The 18,004-nt window shown below is 41.3% G+C and overlaps 1 protein-coding gene across 2 annotated transcripts in view; it reads right to left on the bottom strand.

Annotated features, from left to right (window-relative positions):
• LOC139370490 (protein kinase C alpha type) overlaps window positions 1-18,004 on the bottom strand; it is a 215,526-nt gene that overhangs the window by 4,901 nt on the left and 192,621 nt on the right. For both annotated transcript variants that reach the window (XM_071110005.1, XM_071110004.1), the window contains one exon: window positions 13,523-13,663. In XM_071110005.1, the coding sequence (XP_070966106.1) occupies window positions 13,523-13,663 (141 nt within the window). The remainder of the gene's footprint in view (window positions 1-13,522; window positions 13,664-18,004) is intronic.

Below are 18,004 nucleotides of genomic sequence, written 5' to 3'. Positions count from 1 at the left end.
CTTTAGTTATAAGAATCTTTAGGGGTGTCAATAATTGTGACCCCTACCATTTAAAAAAATAGATATTACTTTTGAAACTAAATAATTTTCTCTGAGCAATTGTATCAGTATAAAATAATATACATATCCCATTTCTTGAGCAAACAATAGTTGAATTATTTATTTGAATGTAGTCCTTATTGCTCATCTTTATCAAGAGTGCCAATAATTTCAGAACCCCACTGTATGTAGAGGTTTTACATATCATCTGACCCCCACTGTATGTAGAGGTTTTACATAACATCTGACCCCCACTGTTTGTAGAGGTTTTATGTAACATCTGACCCCCACTGTTTGTAGAGGTTTTACATAACATCTGACCCCCACTGTTTGTAGAGGTTTTATGTAACATCTGACCCCCACTGTATGTAGAGGTTTTACATAACATCTGACCCCCACTGTTTGTAGAGGTTTTACGTAACATCTGACCCCCACTGTTTGTAGAGGTTTTACGTAACATCTGACCCCCACTGTATGTAGAGGTTTTACGTAACATCTGACCCCCACTGTATGTAGAGGTTTTACGTAACATCTGACCCCCACTGTATGTAGAGGTTTTACGTAACATCTGACCCCCACTGTTTGTAGAGGTTTTACGTAACATCTGACCCCCACTGTATGCAGAGGTTTTACGTATCATCTGACCCCCACTGTATGTAGAGGTTTTACGTAACATCTGACCCCCACTGTTTGTAGAGGTTTTACGTAACATCTGACCCCCACTGTATGCAGAGGTTTTACGTATCATCTGACCCCCACTGTTTGTAGAGGTTTTACGTAACATCTGACCCCCACTGTATGCAGAGGTTTTACGTAACATCTGACCCCCACTGTATGTAGAGGTTTTACGTAACATCTGACCCCCACTGTATGTAGAGGTTTTACGTAACATCTGACCCCCACTGTATGCAGAGGTTTTACGTATCATCTGACCCCCACTGTATGTAGAGGTTTTACGTAACATCTGACCCCCACTGTATGCAGAGGTTTTACGTATCATCTGACCCCCACTGTATGTAGAGGTTTTACGTAACATCTGACCCCCACTGTATGTAGAGGTTTTACGTATCATCTGACCCCCACTATATGTAGAGGTTTTACGTAACATCTGACCCCCACTGTTTGTAGAGGTTTTACGTAACATCTGACCCCACTGTATGCAGAGGTTTTACGTAACATCTGACCCCCACTGTTTGTAGAGGTTTTACGTATCATCTGACCCCCACTGTTTGTAGAGGTTTTACGTAACATCTGACCCCCACTGTATGCAGAGGTTTTACGTAACATCTGACCCCCACTGTATGTAGAGGTTTTACGTAACATCTGACCCCCACTGTATGTAGAGGTTTTACGTAACCTCTGACCCCCACTGTATGTAGAGGTTTTACGTAACATCTGACCCCCACTGTATGTAGAGGTTTTACGTAACATCTGACCCCCACTGTTTGTAGAGGTTTTACGTATCATCTGACCCCCACTGTATGTAGAGGTTTTATGTAACATCTGACCCCCACTGTATGTAGAGGTTTTATGTAACATCTGACCCCCACTGTATGTAGAGGTTTTACGTAACATCTGACCCCCACTGTTTGTAGAGGTTTTACATAACATCTGACCCCCACTGTATGTAGAGGTTTTACATAACATCTGACCCCCACTGTTTGTAGAGGTTTTACGTAACATCTGACCCCCACTGTATGTAGAGGTTTTACGTAACATCTGACCCCCACTGTATGCAGAGGTTTTACGTATCATCTGACCCCCACTGTATGTAGAGGTTTTATGTAACATCTGACCCCCACTGTATGTAGAGGTTTTACATAACATCTGACCCCCACTGTATGTAGAGGTTTTACGTATCATCTGACCCCCACTGTTTGTAGAGGTTTTATGTAACATCTGACCCCCACTGTATGTAGAGGTTTTACGTAACATCTGACCCCCACTGTTTGTAGAGGTTTTACGTAACATCTGACCCCCACTGTATGTAGAGGTTTTACGTAACATCTGACCCCCCCCTGTCAAAGCTGATTGCGTAGCGACAAACGGGAAGTTCACTTGAATCAAAATAGCAACAGCGGATTGTCAAAGCGTTAATTGGCGTGTTGACAAGAGCAGAGCAAACCTCTGCTATTGAATGTGAGAAAAGGGGAGCCGCTTTCATCCTGACTGTAAAGACAGGGTTATCCAAACCTATCAATAGCATGGAGACGTATCAGGCGAGGGTGGTTGGATTAGCATTCCACAGCTAACAAGCCAAGGTCAACTCTGTGAACGCTCTGGGAGCATGGGTGTACATCTCATTTCTGTCATCTACAAGAAAACATACATTATGTGAATGATTTGTATGTATGTACAGTATGACATAGTTCTCAATGGAGTCAAGCCAGCATTCAGTTGTCTTATTTCAATTGTATTGTGTACGTTTTTTTAAACTTGAATGCAAAATGGGCAGAGAAATCGATTTACACTATACATTTGAGTCATTTAGCAGATGCCCTTACCCAGAGTGACTGGAGAATACATCTGCTTAAGTATTTTGCATCCGTCTTGAATGATTGTTACATGACAGTATGTCATTACATCTGAATAAGAGCAGCTGCTCTAGCCCTACGGCATTACTGAAGAACATTAGGGCGACTGGGACGCAAATGGCACAAAATGGCCGCCAACACCAAAAATACTGCTGTCAGTAGCTTCACACTTCTGACACCCTTTAAAGTGCCTGGCACTGTGGCTTGAACTTGTGAAGGCCTCAATTCTACTTCATGACACAGTGTGCCTTCTAACAATTGATACGTGAAGGCCTGTAGAGATTGGTGGAACATTTCTTTTCAAAGGCAATCTTCCCCAAAATTGTGGTTTATTTTGGAGGCTACTGGTAGGTTGCAGTGATTCCCTCTTGGGTTGGGTCTTAAGAGTCTAAGGATTGTCGCCAGTACCTTGGTTAATTAGGTAGATTCAAATAGATAACTCAAAACGCTTTAGGACCATTACATTGCTAAGGATACAGTCAACACATAAAATTACAATGGTAAATCTATAATAACACACCAAAGTTCACAGGGGCATTACAAAGAGCACAGGCAGTGGGGACTGGGGAATTAAAGACTTATTCTCCAACTTCACAGTGTGGTTCTGTGTTTACACCAGAAACCCTGCTGCACCTCTTCTTCTCGCTCTGTCCTCATCAGTTATTCCACCTACACTGTGTGTGTGTGTGTCCTACTTAATGGGCTTTAAACCTCCCCAGGGACCTGGCAGGGAATATCCCTCCCTCTCTGTATCTCTCTCTGTACTGTAAGCCGGCATGGGAAAAGGATATGGGTTGATTTACATTACTTAGCAGAGACAAGCAGATGCAAGCTGTACTGTGCTGGCCTCGTTACGCACCTGTAACAGGGTTGGTTATGCTTCCTCTTGCTACTGCAGAAATATTTATTTGGATGTTTATTTATTCAGATTGGTTAGTTGAATTTACATGTCAATAAGGTGTAATGCCATTGGCCACACTTGCAGATCGGGGAAGATTGGTGATATATTGACTCGAAATCTACATCAATCACTGATTAGGACACCTCAGAAATACACCCAACATAGTTGCTGGAACCATGCCTGAAAGGACAATGTGAAAGGTAAAAAACCGAGCCAGCACGGTAATGTTTGGGTTGGCATGATAGTGCGAAAGCCTGGGTCTGGATGTGGAAGTTCTTTCTCCAGAGTGGAATTCACTATGGATTCCCTATGGAGGTCTACATTGTTGTACGGCTGTGTGTGTTCCACTGTGCTTGGAAAACCTCCATTGATTGGGTTGGTGTGGTCGTCTACACAGCACGCTGGTGGTGCTATGTGTCTGTTCAAAGTAGAAAAGTCCCGTTGTCCTATATTCAGAGTTGGGCGGTGTATATATGTGTGTGTGTGTTCAGTGAGCCTGAGGGCTCTGACTGTACTCCTGTGTCCTCCTTGACTCATACACTGACAGACAGGTGACACTGGCTCCCAGCCACCCACTGTCACTCTGTGTCAAGGCGCCGTAGAACAGAGAAGAGGAAAACAGCCACAACACATATCAACATAGAAGAGAGAAGGCACATACTGATATGGCGACATCTTTGTGGCGCAAAACAGCACAGATCTCCTTGTAATACATATTGTGGAAGGAAAGGCGCAAATGAATTCACGCTGACAGATTACGATGACATTTATGGGTTTTTGTACCAAATGACACCCCAAAAACAACAGCATACTCCATTCTATAGACACAAAGATGTGTGCACTCAAACACAGACCTCTGTCAAACCGACCCCACGCACACACATCCTCGCTCTCAAGGTGTCCACAAAAGAGATGGATGAAAGGAGTATTGCACAATTTCCTTCCATCCCCCTCTTTCATCAATCTCCTCGAATACTGTCGTGTCTATTTGGCTCGTTTGAACAATGGCCAGTCAGTCACACAATCTCCTACACGTTTTCCCAAATCTTCCACTAAAGGCAATACATTTCTGTCCAACTTCTTTTCTCATCACCTCCTCTCCTCTTTTTCATCCTCCCCCTTTTTGCCTCTGAGACCTAACCCCCGTGTGCAAATGCAAATTCTATTAAATTAATTCAGGAAGTCAAGTGCAATTCCAATTCCAGCTTACTTCCTGAATTGACCGAATGTTGACCCCAATGAAATTGACTCAAACCTGCTGTATAGCTTAGTTTTGTAGTGTTTAATGTTTGTTACAATGTCACTCATTGTACACGCTACGTTGTGCTACTCTTAATGACAGATGCCATTGCTCGTAAACTGCTGTTTTACGTACTTCGGGTATTTCTCTGTGTCACACACACACAAAAAAACACTCACACTCAAGCATATTAAAGGAATTCTATTTTGTATGATAAATGGTTGTCTGTTTCTATTAAAATACTTGCTGAAGTATTCTCTCTCTCCATTTCTAACTCTTCCTCTCGCTCTCTATCCTACCACAGAACGACCTCAGCATCTCACTGTTGTTTTGATGATATTCTTACTAGTATACAGTGCCTTCAGAAAGTATTCATACCCCTCAACTTATTCCACATCTTGTTGTTACAGCCTGAATTCAAATTGGATTACATATATATTTTTAAACCCATCTCTACACAATACCCCAATAGAAGTGTTGGCAAATTTATTGAAAATTGTATACAGAAATATCTAATTTGCATAAGTTCACACACCTCCGAGTCAATACTTTTTCAGCGAATACAGCTGTGAGTCTTTCTGGGTAAATCTCTAAGCGTTTCCACACCTGGATTGTGAAACATTTGCCCATTATTCTTTTCAAAATTATTCAATCTCTCACATCGGTTGTTGATCATTGCTAGATAACTATTTTCAAGACGATTTAAGTAAAAACTGTAACTTGGCCACATTCACTGTCTTCTTGGCAAGCAAATTCAGAGTAGATTTGGCCTTGTGTTTCAGGTTATTGTCCTGCTGAAAGGTGAATTCATCTCCCAGTGTCTGGTGGAAAGCAGACTGAACCAGGTTTTCCTCTAGGATTTTGCCTGTGCTTAGCTCCATTACGTTTCTTTTATCCTGAAAAACTCCCCAGACTTAACAATAACAAGCATACCCATAACATGATGCAGCCACAACTATGCAATAAATTATACAGAGTGGTACTCAGTAATGTGTTGTATTGGATTTGCCCCAAACAAAAACTTTGTATTCAGGACAAAAATGTAATTGCTTTGCCAAAAATGTTTCACTATTGCTTAGGTGCCTTGTTGCAAACAGGATGCATGTTTTATTCTGTATAGGCTTCCTTCTTTTCACTCGGTCAATAATGTTAGTATTGTGCAGTAACTACAAGGTTGTTGATCCATCCTCAGTTTTCTCCCATCACATGTAACTGTTTTAAAGTCACCATTGGCCTCATGCTGAAATCTCTGAATGGTTTCCTTCCTCTCAGGCAACTGAGTTAGGAAGGACACTTGTATCTTTGTGGGTGTATTGATGCACCATCCAACGTGTCATTAATAACTTCACCATGCTCAAAGAGATATTCAATGTCAACTTTTTTTTACCCTTCTACCAACAGGTGCCCTTTTTTGCAAAGCATTGGAAAAACCTCCCTGGTCTTTGTGGTTGAATCTGTGATTGAAATTCACTGCTCGACTGAGGGACCTTAAAGATAATTGTATGCGTGGGGTAAAGAGATTAGGTAGTCATAAGAAAATCATGTTAAACACGATTATTGCACACAGAGTGAGTCCATGTAACTTATCATGCAACTTGTTAACATTTTACTCCTGAATTTATTTAGGCTTGCAAAAACAAATACATATTGACTCAAGACATTTCAGCTTTTCACGTTGAATTAATTTGTAAAAATATCAAAAAACATAACTCCACTTTGACACTATGGGGTATTGCGTGTAGCCAGTGACAGAAAATGTCAATTTAATCCATTTTAAATTCAGGTTGTAACACAACAAGATGTGGAAAAGGCTAATGGATGTGAATACTTTGAGGCACTGTATCTTTGGTCAACAACACTTAAAATACTACAGTTGTTTCATCCATCCTTCAAAATCAGTTAGTCTATAGTAATGTCCTAATTGTTCTTTAGTAATCAGATAATACTATTATGTTTCTTTCTCACATGAATCTAAAAGGGAAAATCCAAAAAGAACACAGACAACCACCACCACTAAAAACATACATACGATGGGACTGTCTATGACTCATAGACAGTCCAAAATGTAGATTGGTGAGTTTGTTCATACAGTATTTTTCATGTGTTTATCTGTGTGTGTATGTTTGTGTCTGACCTACAGTATGTGTGTTTCAGACCTACAGTATGTGTGTTTCAGACCTACAGTATGTGTGTTTCAGACCTACAGTATGTGTGTTTCAGACCTACAGTATGTGTGTTTCAGACCTACAGTATGTGTGTTTCACAGCACCCCAGCCTTGCCTTATGTTCCAATCCAACACTTCCTCAATATGACTACTGTAAAAACGTAAATTAAAGGCCGAGTCTCAAGTAGCCATTTGTCCCTTTTAATACCCGGGCAACGACACAAATTTAATCAAATAAATGCCTGTTTTAAATAAACGCCGGCTCTAAATGTATTATTTACCAGGTTAACCATGAATTGTTTACGAGGTTTATTGTTTGATTTGTTACATTAAATAATTCAGGGATGACAAAAAAAAATGAAGGCAATCTTTTTTTAATAGCCAGTAAGAAACTGCTAACCATTGACTGCTAACAGCTTAGAACTGCTAGCTAACAGACAAGCAGAAAAACAGTCAACAACATAGGGAGTACAAACCTCTAGAAATTGTCCGATCGCCTTCTAGTGGCAAGTAAGAACTGCCGAAAATGCACAGTTTACAGGAGAATAATTCTGGCAAGGAATTATTATTATTATTTTTTTTAATTAATATGAGTCTAGATAAGCTATATCTATAAATAGCTACTGTAGCAGGTGTTCCTGTTATTCTTCCCTGCGTTCTATCTGTCCTGCTCTGTTTCCGATAGATGGATAAACCCTCTAGTGTTCATAATCTGGGTCTCGCTGTACCTGGCTATTAAATGGCAATCTCCCAGCTGTCAGAACAGGCATGAAGTGTGATTGATTCAGGAGGAGAGGATGGAAGAGGAGGAGAGGATGAGGAGGAGAGGATTAGAGAGACAGAGTCAGGTCAGGGAGGGATGGGTGGCGGTGTAAAGATGAATCTAATGACAGCCAATTGGTTGTAATAGACTCCTGGTGGTGCCTGTGTTACAACTCCTGTGTGGAGTTGGATTGAAATGGATGATGGTTATTATAGGTCAGGGGAAGGGGTTTAGTTCTCTCTAACACACACACACACACACACACACACACACACACGTCTGTCCATATATCTTTTTACTTTCCATCTATCATTCTCTTTTCATCTTGTCACTTGCCTTTCATCCACACACTCCTCACTTCCACATACTCATACTGGAGTCCACACACCTCTACCCACATACTGGAGTCCACACACCAACACACACCTCTACCCACATACTGGAGTCCACACACCAACACACACCTCTACCCACATACTGGAGTCCACACACCAACACACACCTCTACCCACATACTGAAGTCCACACACCAACATACTCATACTGGAGTCCACACACCAACATACACCTCTACCTACATACTCATACTGGAGTCCACACACCAACACACAAATTGAATCCAGCGCGAGACTACAGGGACAATGGGAGGCCAGTATTCACCTTGTGAGAAGCACTGGAGACCTTGGGGTTTGAAACAGAAGTACGCTGCATATTTAAAAGGAAGACAGACAATGAAGACACACACAGCTGAACGTGCACACCGAATGACCTACTTCATCCCTTTCACATACTTCACTTTCATAATAAAGTATGTTTTGTCTGTGTGGGTGCGTGTGCGTTCACACAGGGATTCAAAAACACTCTCTGACTTCGTATGACAGCGAGTCCGCTCATGTTAAAGACATACATACATAAGGCATGGGCATGCTGTTAATTATGCATTGCCAACGCCTTCCATTGCGGCGGTCTAAGTCATTATACAGGCCTTACAGGCTTGTTTTGACCGTGTTTAAAGGGGGGCAACGAGAAGCTGCATTCTATCATGGTTTGACTCTGGTCCAGGGCGTTATGTGCAGCTGAGCCTTCTTCCACTGCATCTGGATGAATGGAAAGAATCAGGAGGTTGACGTAACACCCTGGACCAGAGCGAGGACAGATCGCTACGGAAGGGTTTGATGGTTGGTCATGAGTCAACTAGCCTGCTGCATTGCTGCTGAAATGTGGACCCTCCACATGCAATACACAGGCGGCGTCCCAAATGGCACCCTACTCCCTTTATAGGGCACCATGTAAGGAATAGGGTGTCATTTGGGACGTATCCACAGTTGGTGTAGTTGCATCCGTTAGGATGATTAGATATCACTTGACATTAAGTTGCCCCTATTACGATGTAAGCAACAGTAATAACTGCTAACATAGTAGTTATAGGTTTTACTATGTCATTCCATGGTAATAGGGATGTTGCAGAATCAGTTATTACACAACTGGAACAAGGAATATGTAAGTACACTAACTTGCCGAAGGTTATTCCACATATGTGACTACGGATGTTATTACACACTCGGTTGTTCCACTATGTAACTACTGTTTTGTAATTACACATTTGAATGTCAACTGTGAATGTTGATCTCTGGGGAATATTCTCATTGCTGGGAGATCTAAGCACATACTGTATGTGTACAGTCATGGCCAAAAGTTTTGAGAATGACACAAATATTAATTTTCACAAAGTTTGCTGCTTCAGTGTCTTTAGATATTTTTGTCAGATGTTACTATGGAATACTGAAGTATAATTACAAGCATTTCATAAGTGTCAAAGGCTTTTATTGACAATTACATGAAGTTGATGCAAAGTGTCAATATTTGCAGTGTTGACCCTTCTTTTTCAAGACCTCTGCAATCTGCCCTGGCATGCTGTCAATTAACTTCTGGGCCACATCCTAACTGATGGCAGCCCATTGTTGCATAATCAATGCTTGGGGTTTGTCAGAATTTGTGGGTTTTTGTTTGTCCACCCGCCTCTTGAGGATTGACCACAAGTTCTCAACGGGAATAAGTTTCCTGACCATGGACCCAAAATATTGATATTTTGTTCCCCGAGCCACTTAGTTATCACTTTTGTCTTATGCAAGGTGCTCCATCATGCTGGAAAAGGCATTGTTCGTCACTAAACTGTTCCTGGATAGTTGGGAGAAGTTGCTCTCGGAGGATGTGTTGGTACCATTCTTTATTCATGGCTGAGTTCTTAGGCAAAATTGTGAGTGAGCCCACTCCATTGGATGAGAAGCAACCCCACACATGAATGGTCTCAGGATGTTTTACTGTTGGCATGACACAGGATTGATGGTAGCGCTCACCTTGTCTTCTCCGGACAAGCTTTATTCAGGATGCCCCAAACAATCGGAAAGGGGATTCATCAGAGAAAATGACTTTACCCCAGTCCTCAGCAGTCCAATCCCTGTACCTTTTGCAGAATATCAGTCTGTCCCTGATGTTTTTCCTGGAGAGAAGTGGCTTCTTTGCTGACCTTCTTGACACCAGGCCATCCTCCAAAAGTCTTCGCCTCACTGTGCGTGCAGATACACTCACACCTGCCTGCTGCCATTCCTGAGCAAGCTATGTACTGGTGGTGCCCTGATCCCACAGCTGAATCAACTTTAGGATACGGTCCTGGCGTTTGCTGGACTTTCTTGGGCGCCCTGAAGCCTTCTTCACAACAATTGAACCGCTCTCCTTGAATTTCTTGATGAAACGATAAATGGTTGATTTGGGTGCAATCTTAATGGCAGCAATATCCTTGCCTGTGAAGCCCTTTTTGTGCAAAGCAATGATGACGGCACGTGTTTCCTTTCAGGTAACTATGGTTGACAGAGGAAGAACACTGATTCCAAGCACCACTCTCCTTTTGAAGTTTCTAGTCTGTTATTCGAACTCAATCAGCATGACAGAGTAATCTCCAGCCTTGTCCTCATCAACACTCACACCTGTGTTAACGAGAGAATCACTGACATGATGTCAGCTGGTCCTTTTGTGGAAGGGCTGATATGCAGTGGAAATGTTTTTTGGGGGATTCAGTTCATTTGCATGGCAAAGAGGGACATTGCAATTAATTGCAATTCATCTGACCACTCTTCATAACATTCTGGAGTATATGCAAATTTCCATCATACAAACTGAGGCAGCAGACTTTGTCATTCTCAAAACTTTTGGCCACGACCTTACACTACCGTTCAAAAGTTTGGGGTCACTTAGAAATTTCCCGCAAAACACCAGTCTCAACATCAACAGCGAAGAGGCGACTCTGGGATGCTGGCCTCCTAGGCAGAGTTCCTCTATCCAGTGTCTGTGTTATTTTGCCCATCTTAATCTTTTATTTTTATTGGCCAGTCTGAGATATGCTTTTTCTTTGCAACTCTGGCTAGAAGGCAAGCATCCCGGAGTTGCCTCTTCACTGTTGACGTTGAGACTGGTGATTTGTGGGTACTCTTTAACTTCTTGCTCCTACTTGAGACGCAGATGTCTCAAGTAGACACCTGGAAATGCAAATGCGCTACGCTAAATGCTAAATGTACTCGTTAAAACTCAAACCTTTATCAAAATTCACATGCAGGGTATTGAATTAAAGCTACACTCGTTGTGAACCTAGCCAACAAGTCAGATTTTTAAAATGCTTTTCGGCGAAAGCATGAGAAGCTATTATCTGATAGCATGCAACACCCCAAAATGCCTGAATGCGACGTCAACAAAGACTTTGCTTATCCGGCGCTACACAAAACGCAGAAATAAAATATAAAACATTCATTACCTTTGACGAGCTTCTTTCTTGGCACTCCTATATGCCCCATAAACATCACTATTGGGTCTTTTTTTCGTTTAAATCGGTCCATATATACCCAAAATAGCTTTCTATGGAAGCTGTGTCATTCAGAAAAAAACATTGTTTTTAAACGCTGCGTCATTTTTTAAAATTAAAAAAGTCGACGATAAACTTTCACAAAACACTTCGAAATACTTTTGTAATCCAACTTTAGGTATTAGTAAACGTTTATAATCTATCAAAATGATTACAGGGCGATGTATATTCAATAGCTCCTCGTCTGCAAATCAATGGCTGCCAATGTGCACATTGGAAACATCCTGGTGGAGACCGGAAGAAACGGAATCCAGTTAGTTGGATTTTCCAACAAAAAACTCAATTGAAAATGACGACAATGGCGACATCGTGTGGAATCTGTATGAATTGCATGCAGGTCGATATTACATTTTGTGCCCTTTTAACAACCCATGAAAGTGACTTATGGAAATTATTTTTAGCTTTCAGAGAGCAGTTTTTCTTGCGTTTTTCAATGAAACACACGATCTGTTATAGTCAAAGCCGTGATTTAACCAGTTTTAGAAACTTCAGAGTGTTTTCTATCCACACATACTAATCATATGCATATACTATATTCCTGGCATGAGTAGCAGGACGCTGAAAAGTTGCGCGATTTTTAACAGAATGTTCGAAAAAGGAAGGGGTAGACTTAATTAATGAAGCTGCCAGTTGAGGACTTGAGGCGTCTGTTTCTCAAACTAGACACTAATGTACTTGTCCTCTTGCTCAATTGTGCATCGGGGCCTCCCTCTCCACTTTCTATCCTGGTTAGAGCCAGTTTGCCCTGTTCTGTGAAGGGAGTAGTACACAGCTTTGTACGAGATCTTCAGTTTCTTGGAAATTTCTCGCATGGAATAACCTTCATTTCTCAGAACAAGAATAGACTGATGAGTTTCAGAAGAAAGTGCTTTGTTTCTGGCCATTTTGAGCCTGTAATCGAACCTGCAAATGCTGATGCTCCAGACACTCAACTAGTCTAAAGAAGGCCAGTTTTATTGCTTTTATTGCTTCTTTAATCAGCACAATAGTTTCAGCTGTGCTAACATAATTGCAAAAGGGTTTTCTAATGATCAATTAGCCTTTTAAAATTGTAAACTTGGATTAGCTAACACAACGTGCCATTGGAACACAGGAGTGATTGTTGCTGATAATGGGCCTATGTACGCCTACGTAGATATTCCATAAAAAATCAGCCGCTTCCAGCTACAATAGTCATTTACAACATAAACAATGTCTACACTGTATTTCTGATCAATTTGATGTTATTTTAATGGACAAAAATGGAGCTTTTCTTTAAAAAACAAGGACATTTCTATGTGACCCCGAACTTTTGAAAGGTAACGTATATGTGAATAAAATTAGTATTATTGTATTGTAGCCCATGCCGAGGCTTTGTCGTTAGAAAAGGTTGTCTTTTGTTCAGTGTGACGACTGAGAGACCATAGCCGCTGGGGCTTTGCCATGCTAAACAAATGGTGCTGGACCGGAATGGACTGTAACCTGTGAGAGTTGCCAAACAAACACCATTCAGATGCAGGCCAATCTGATCTGACAACAGACCAGGTGGGAGTCTGCCTGGGCTCTACTATGATGACAGACGGCCGCCGGACATTCACAGGTGTGTGTCTCTATGTGTGTGTCTCTCTATTGTACACGTTTGCATAGTTTGTGTGTGTGTGTAAGTATGTTCCCGCGTGTGTATGTGTCTGTGTATACATAAGTGTGTGTGTGTGAGTGGGTGTTGTTACTCATCTGAATGGGAGACTGAGATCGCATCAGATAGTAAGCAACCACACACTCCTCAGTGGAGTAAATGTCCATTGTGTGTGACAACGGGCCAAACATACCAATGAATACAAAGCTACGATTGCGCCACCATTTCAATAATTTTGCATTTAAGAAGAAATATAGATTACCAAAGCGAATAACAACTTGTACAATGTAATCTTTTTAAACCTCATTTTAATCAGACATGGGTAGGTTGTGTGTATGTGTGTGTGACTCACCCCTTTGGGCTTGAAGGGGGGTTGGATCTCGCGGTTCTGGAGACGTTCCCAATCGATGCGTCTGAAGAAGGCGTGCTCCCGGATGTCCCTCTCTCCCTCGGAGCCGCAGCCCAGACGCTTCGACGGGTGTTTGGTCATCAGCTGGGAGGGATAAGGAGGGAAAGGCCCTAGAGTTAGAATGGAAATTCTACAGATAGAAATGTCACTATTGTGTCAATCAGGGAAGGACCATAGACATAGTGGCATTTAGATCTACAGAAACCTATGTGATCATCAGCAGGCGGAGGATGAGAGAGCCAGTTAGAACGTCTGGAGGAGACAGACCGTAGAAAAGATAGATAGCCATAGAAAGACTAAATAGATTCCATATTCTATTATTTGCTCATTGGCTGAGGTTGGGAAAAGAAGAAGGGAGGAATGGGAACATGAGTCATTATGAGTTTAATGGAGACCATTGAAATAGGATGAGTGGAATGGATAACAACAGACTCACAGCAAGTTAGTATTGGAATGAGGGTAGTCGAGAGTCAATATGGGGGCAGTTATTTTCTACGCTTCCTCTTTTTATTCTCTCTCTCTCTCTCTCTCTCTCTGATTCTCTATTTTTTTCTGGGTCAGTAGGGAGCCAAACAGATGGGGGTTGGTAAAAAGGAATTTGTCTCTCTTAGATGTAATGTGTTATTGTTGTCACTTACAATCGCACAGCAGGAGGCGACGTGGGGGCACACTTTGTAGAAAACAACTCAACATTGAAAAACGATCAAACAAATGTATTTCCTTGTTAAACTAGAGGAGAAACCACACTCAAAAAACATCATGACAAATGTCAATAATGACAGGCACTCTTTGTGGGTTGGATTCCCACTGGGGCCTGCCGAGCGAAAATGTGTGAACGTACTACTGTAAGATGTTTTGGATAACAGCATCTGCAAAACGGCATATACAGTTGAAGTGGGAAGTTTACATACACCTTAGCCAAATACATTTAAACTCAGTTTTTCACAATTCCTGACATTTAATCCTAGTAAAAAATAATCTGTTTTAGGTCAGTTAGGATCACCACTTTATTTTAAGAATGTGAAATGTCAGAATAATAGTAGAGAGAATGATTTGTTTCAGCTTTTATTTCTTTCATCACGTTCCCAAGTGGGTCAGAAGTTTACATACACTCAATTAATATTTGGTAGCATTGCTTTTAAATTGTTTAACTTGGGTCAAACGTTTCAAGGTAGCCTTCCACAAGCTTCCCACAATAAGTTGGGTGAATATTGGCCATTCCTCCTGACAGAGCTGGTGTAACCGAGTCAGGTTAGCAGGCCTCCTTGCTCGCACACACTTTTTTAGTTCTGCCCACAAATTTTCCATGGGATTGAAGTCAGGGCTTTGTGGCCACTCCAATAACTTGAATTTGTTGTCCTTAAGCCATTTTACCACAACTTTGGATGTATGCTTGGGGTCATTGTCCAGTTGGAAGACCCATTTGCAACCAAGCTTTAACTTCCTGAATGATGTCTTGAGATGTTGCTTCAATATGTCCACATAATTTTCCTTGCTCATAATGCCATCTATTTTGTGAAGTGCACCAGTCCCTCATGCAGCAAAGCACCCCCACAACATGATCCTGCCACCCCCATGCTTCACGGTTGGGATGGTGTTCTTTGGCTTACAAGCCTCCCCCTTTCCCCTCCAAACATAACTATGGTCATTATGGCCAAAGAGTTCTATTTTTGTTTCATCAGACCAGAGGATATTTCTCCAAAAAGTACGATCTTTGTCCTCATGTGCAGTTGCAAACCGTAATCTGGCTTTTTTTATGGCGGTTTTGGAGCAGTGGCTTCTTCCTTGCTGAGCAGCCTTTCAGGTTATGTCGATATAGGACTCATTTTACTGTGGATATAGATACTTTTGTACCTGTTTCCTCCAGCATCGTCACAAGGTCCTTTGCTGCTGTTCTGGGATTGATTTGAACGTTTCGTGCCAAAATACGTTAATCTCTAGGAGACAGAACGCATCTCCTTCCAGAGCAGTATGATGGTTGTGTGGTCCCATAGTGTTTAAACTTGCATACTCTTGTTTGTACAGATAAACGTTGTACCTTCAGGTGTTTGGAAATTGTTCCCAAGGATGAACCAGACTTTTTTTTCTGAGGTCTTGGCTGATTAATTTAGATTTTCCCATGATGTCAAGCAAAGAGGCACTACGTTTGAAGGTAGGCCTTGAAATACATCCACAGGTACACCTCCAATTGACTCAAATTATGTCAATTAGCCTATCAGAAGCTTCTAAAGCCATGACAATTTTCTGGAATTTTCCAAGCTGTTTAAAAGGCACAGTCAACTTAGTGTATGTAAACTTCTGACCCACTGGAATTGTGATACAGTGAATTAATCTGTCTGTAAACAATTGTTCGAAAAATGATTTGTGTCATGCTCAAAGTAGATGTCCTAATCGACTTGGCAAAACTATAGTTTGTTAACAAGAAATTTGTGGAGTGGTTGAAAAATGAGTTTTAATGACTCAAACCTAAGGTGTATGTAAAGTTCCGACTTCAACTGTATTATATATTATAAAAGTACCAGTCTAAGGTTTGGACACACCTACACATTCCAAATTATTTGATTTATTTTTACAATTTTCTACATTGTAGAATAATAATGAAGACATCAAAACTATGAAATAACACATATGGAATAATGTAGTAACTCCCCCAAAAATGTTAAACAATTCTAAATTTATTTTATATTTTTTAAAGTAGCCACCCTTTGCCTTGACAGCTTTGCACACTTTTTGCATTCTCTAAACCAGCTTCACCTGGAATGCTTTACCAACAGTCTTGAAGGAGTTCCCTCATATGCTGAGCCCTTGTTGGCTGCTTTTCCTTCACTCTGCGGTCCAACTCATCCCAATTGGCTTGAGGTCGGGTGATTGTGATTGCCAGGGCATCTGATGCAACTTTCCATCACTCTCCTTGTTCAATTAGCCCTTACACAGCCTGGAGGTGTTCAGCTAGTCTGCTTCTCACAAAGACACGACGGCTGGAAACAAATCTCAAATTTGGACTCATCAGACCAAAAGGACAGATTTCCACCGGTTTAATGTCCATTGCATGGGTTTCTTAGCCCAGTAGTGGTTTATTTGGAGCAATTCGACCATGAAGGCCTGATTCATGCAGTCTCCTCTGACCAGTTGATGTTGAGATGTGTCTGTTACTTGAACTCCGTGAAGCATTTATTTGGGCTGCAATTTCTGAGGCTGGTAACTCTAATGAACTTATCATCTGAAAGCAGAGGTAACTCTGGGTCTTCATTCCCTGTGGCGGTCCTCATGAGAGACAGTTTCATCATAGCACTTGAGGGTTTTTGCGACTGCAAAAAGTTCATGTCTTAAAGTAATGATAAACTGTCATTTCTCTTTGCTTATTTGAGATGTTCTCACCATAATATGGACTTGGTCTTTTACCAAATAGGGCTATCTTCTGTATACCACCCCTACCTACAACTGATTGGCTCAAACGCAATAAGGAAAAAAAATCCACAAATTAAGTTAACAAGGCACACCTGTTAAATGTAATGTATTCCAGGTTTGTAAAAAGTAACACTCTTTGGTTACTACATGATTCCATGTGTGTTATTTCGTAGTTTTGATGACTTCACTATTATTCTACAATGTAGAAAACAGTAAAAAAATCAAGAAAAACCCTGGAATGAGTAGGAGTTCTAAAACTTTTGACTGTAACTGTATATTCATTTAAAAACATATATTTTCCTTTATTATTTCCCCTAACCCTACCATCCCTCCCCTAATTGGAGTATACTAACGGACAGCAACACTTAGGATTCTACTTCCAGCTTATACACACTATATACATTTTACGGACACAGTATATTTTTACAGCACTTTACATTCCTAGTTGAACACGAATTCTAGCTCTTTTTTTCTCTCTATATCTTTCTTTCTTTCAGTTTCTCAACAGCGTGCGAGGACTTAGATAGTCCTATTAGAAAGTTGCCCACCTACATTGGAACATAACGCTCATTAGGAGGGCGTGTCTGTCAGTGGGCGTGCGTTACATCAGCAGGGGGTGACATTGGTTGCATAGCCAGCCTTGCAGGTACAGTACAGTATCATAACAGAAAAACAATCATGTGTTGTCATTGAAAAAATGTATTCCTGGCCGCGTCCAAAATTGCACCCTATTCCATATGTATTGCACTACTTTTGACCAGAGTCTCTGTCTTGGGAGGAAGAGTGATATCCACTGCAATTTATTTTTAGTTTGAAACTCTGATCTTTTGGCAGCAACATAGCATCTGGGTATAGTGGAATATACTGTAGCATAGGGGAGTAAAACGAATCCAGATACTTATCTAACTCCATTAACCTTAAGCTACATTTGCTCAGGCCTCTAGCCCAACACTCACTCACCAAACCATGACTGTCTCTGTAATTCTCCTGAACCCAGTCGCCAGCCCAGTCCCGATG

The sequence above is a fragment of the Oncorhynchus clarkii genome, chromosome 17 (assembly GCF_045791955.1).
Source record: "Oncorhynchus clarkii lewisi isolate Uvic-CL-2024 chromosome 17, UVic_Ocla_1.0, whole genome shotgun sequence".
NCBI classification, from domain to species: Eukaryota; Metazoa; Chordata; class Actinopteri; order Salmoniformes; family Salmonidae; genus Oncorhynchus; species Oncorhynchus clarkii.
The sequence above is the reverse complement of the archived record's forward strand: the minus strand, read 5'-3'. Positions and strand labels throughout refer to the sequence as shown.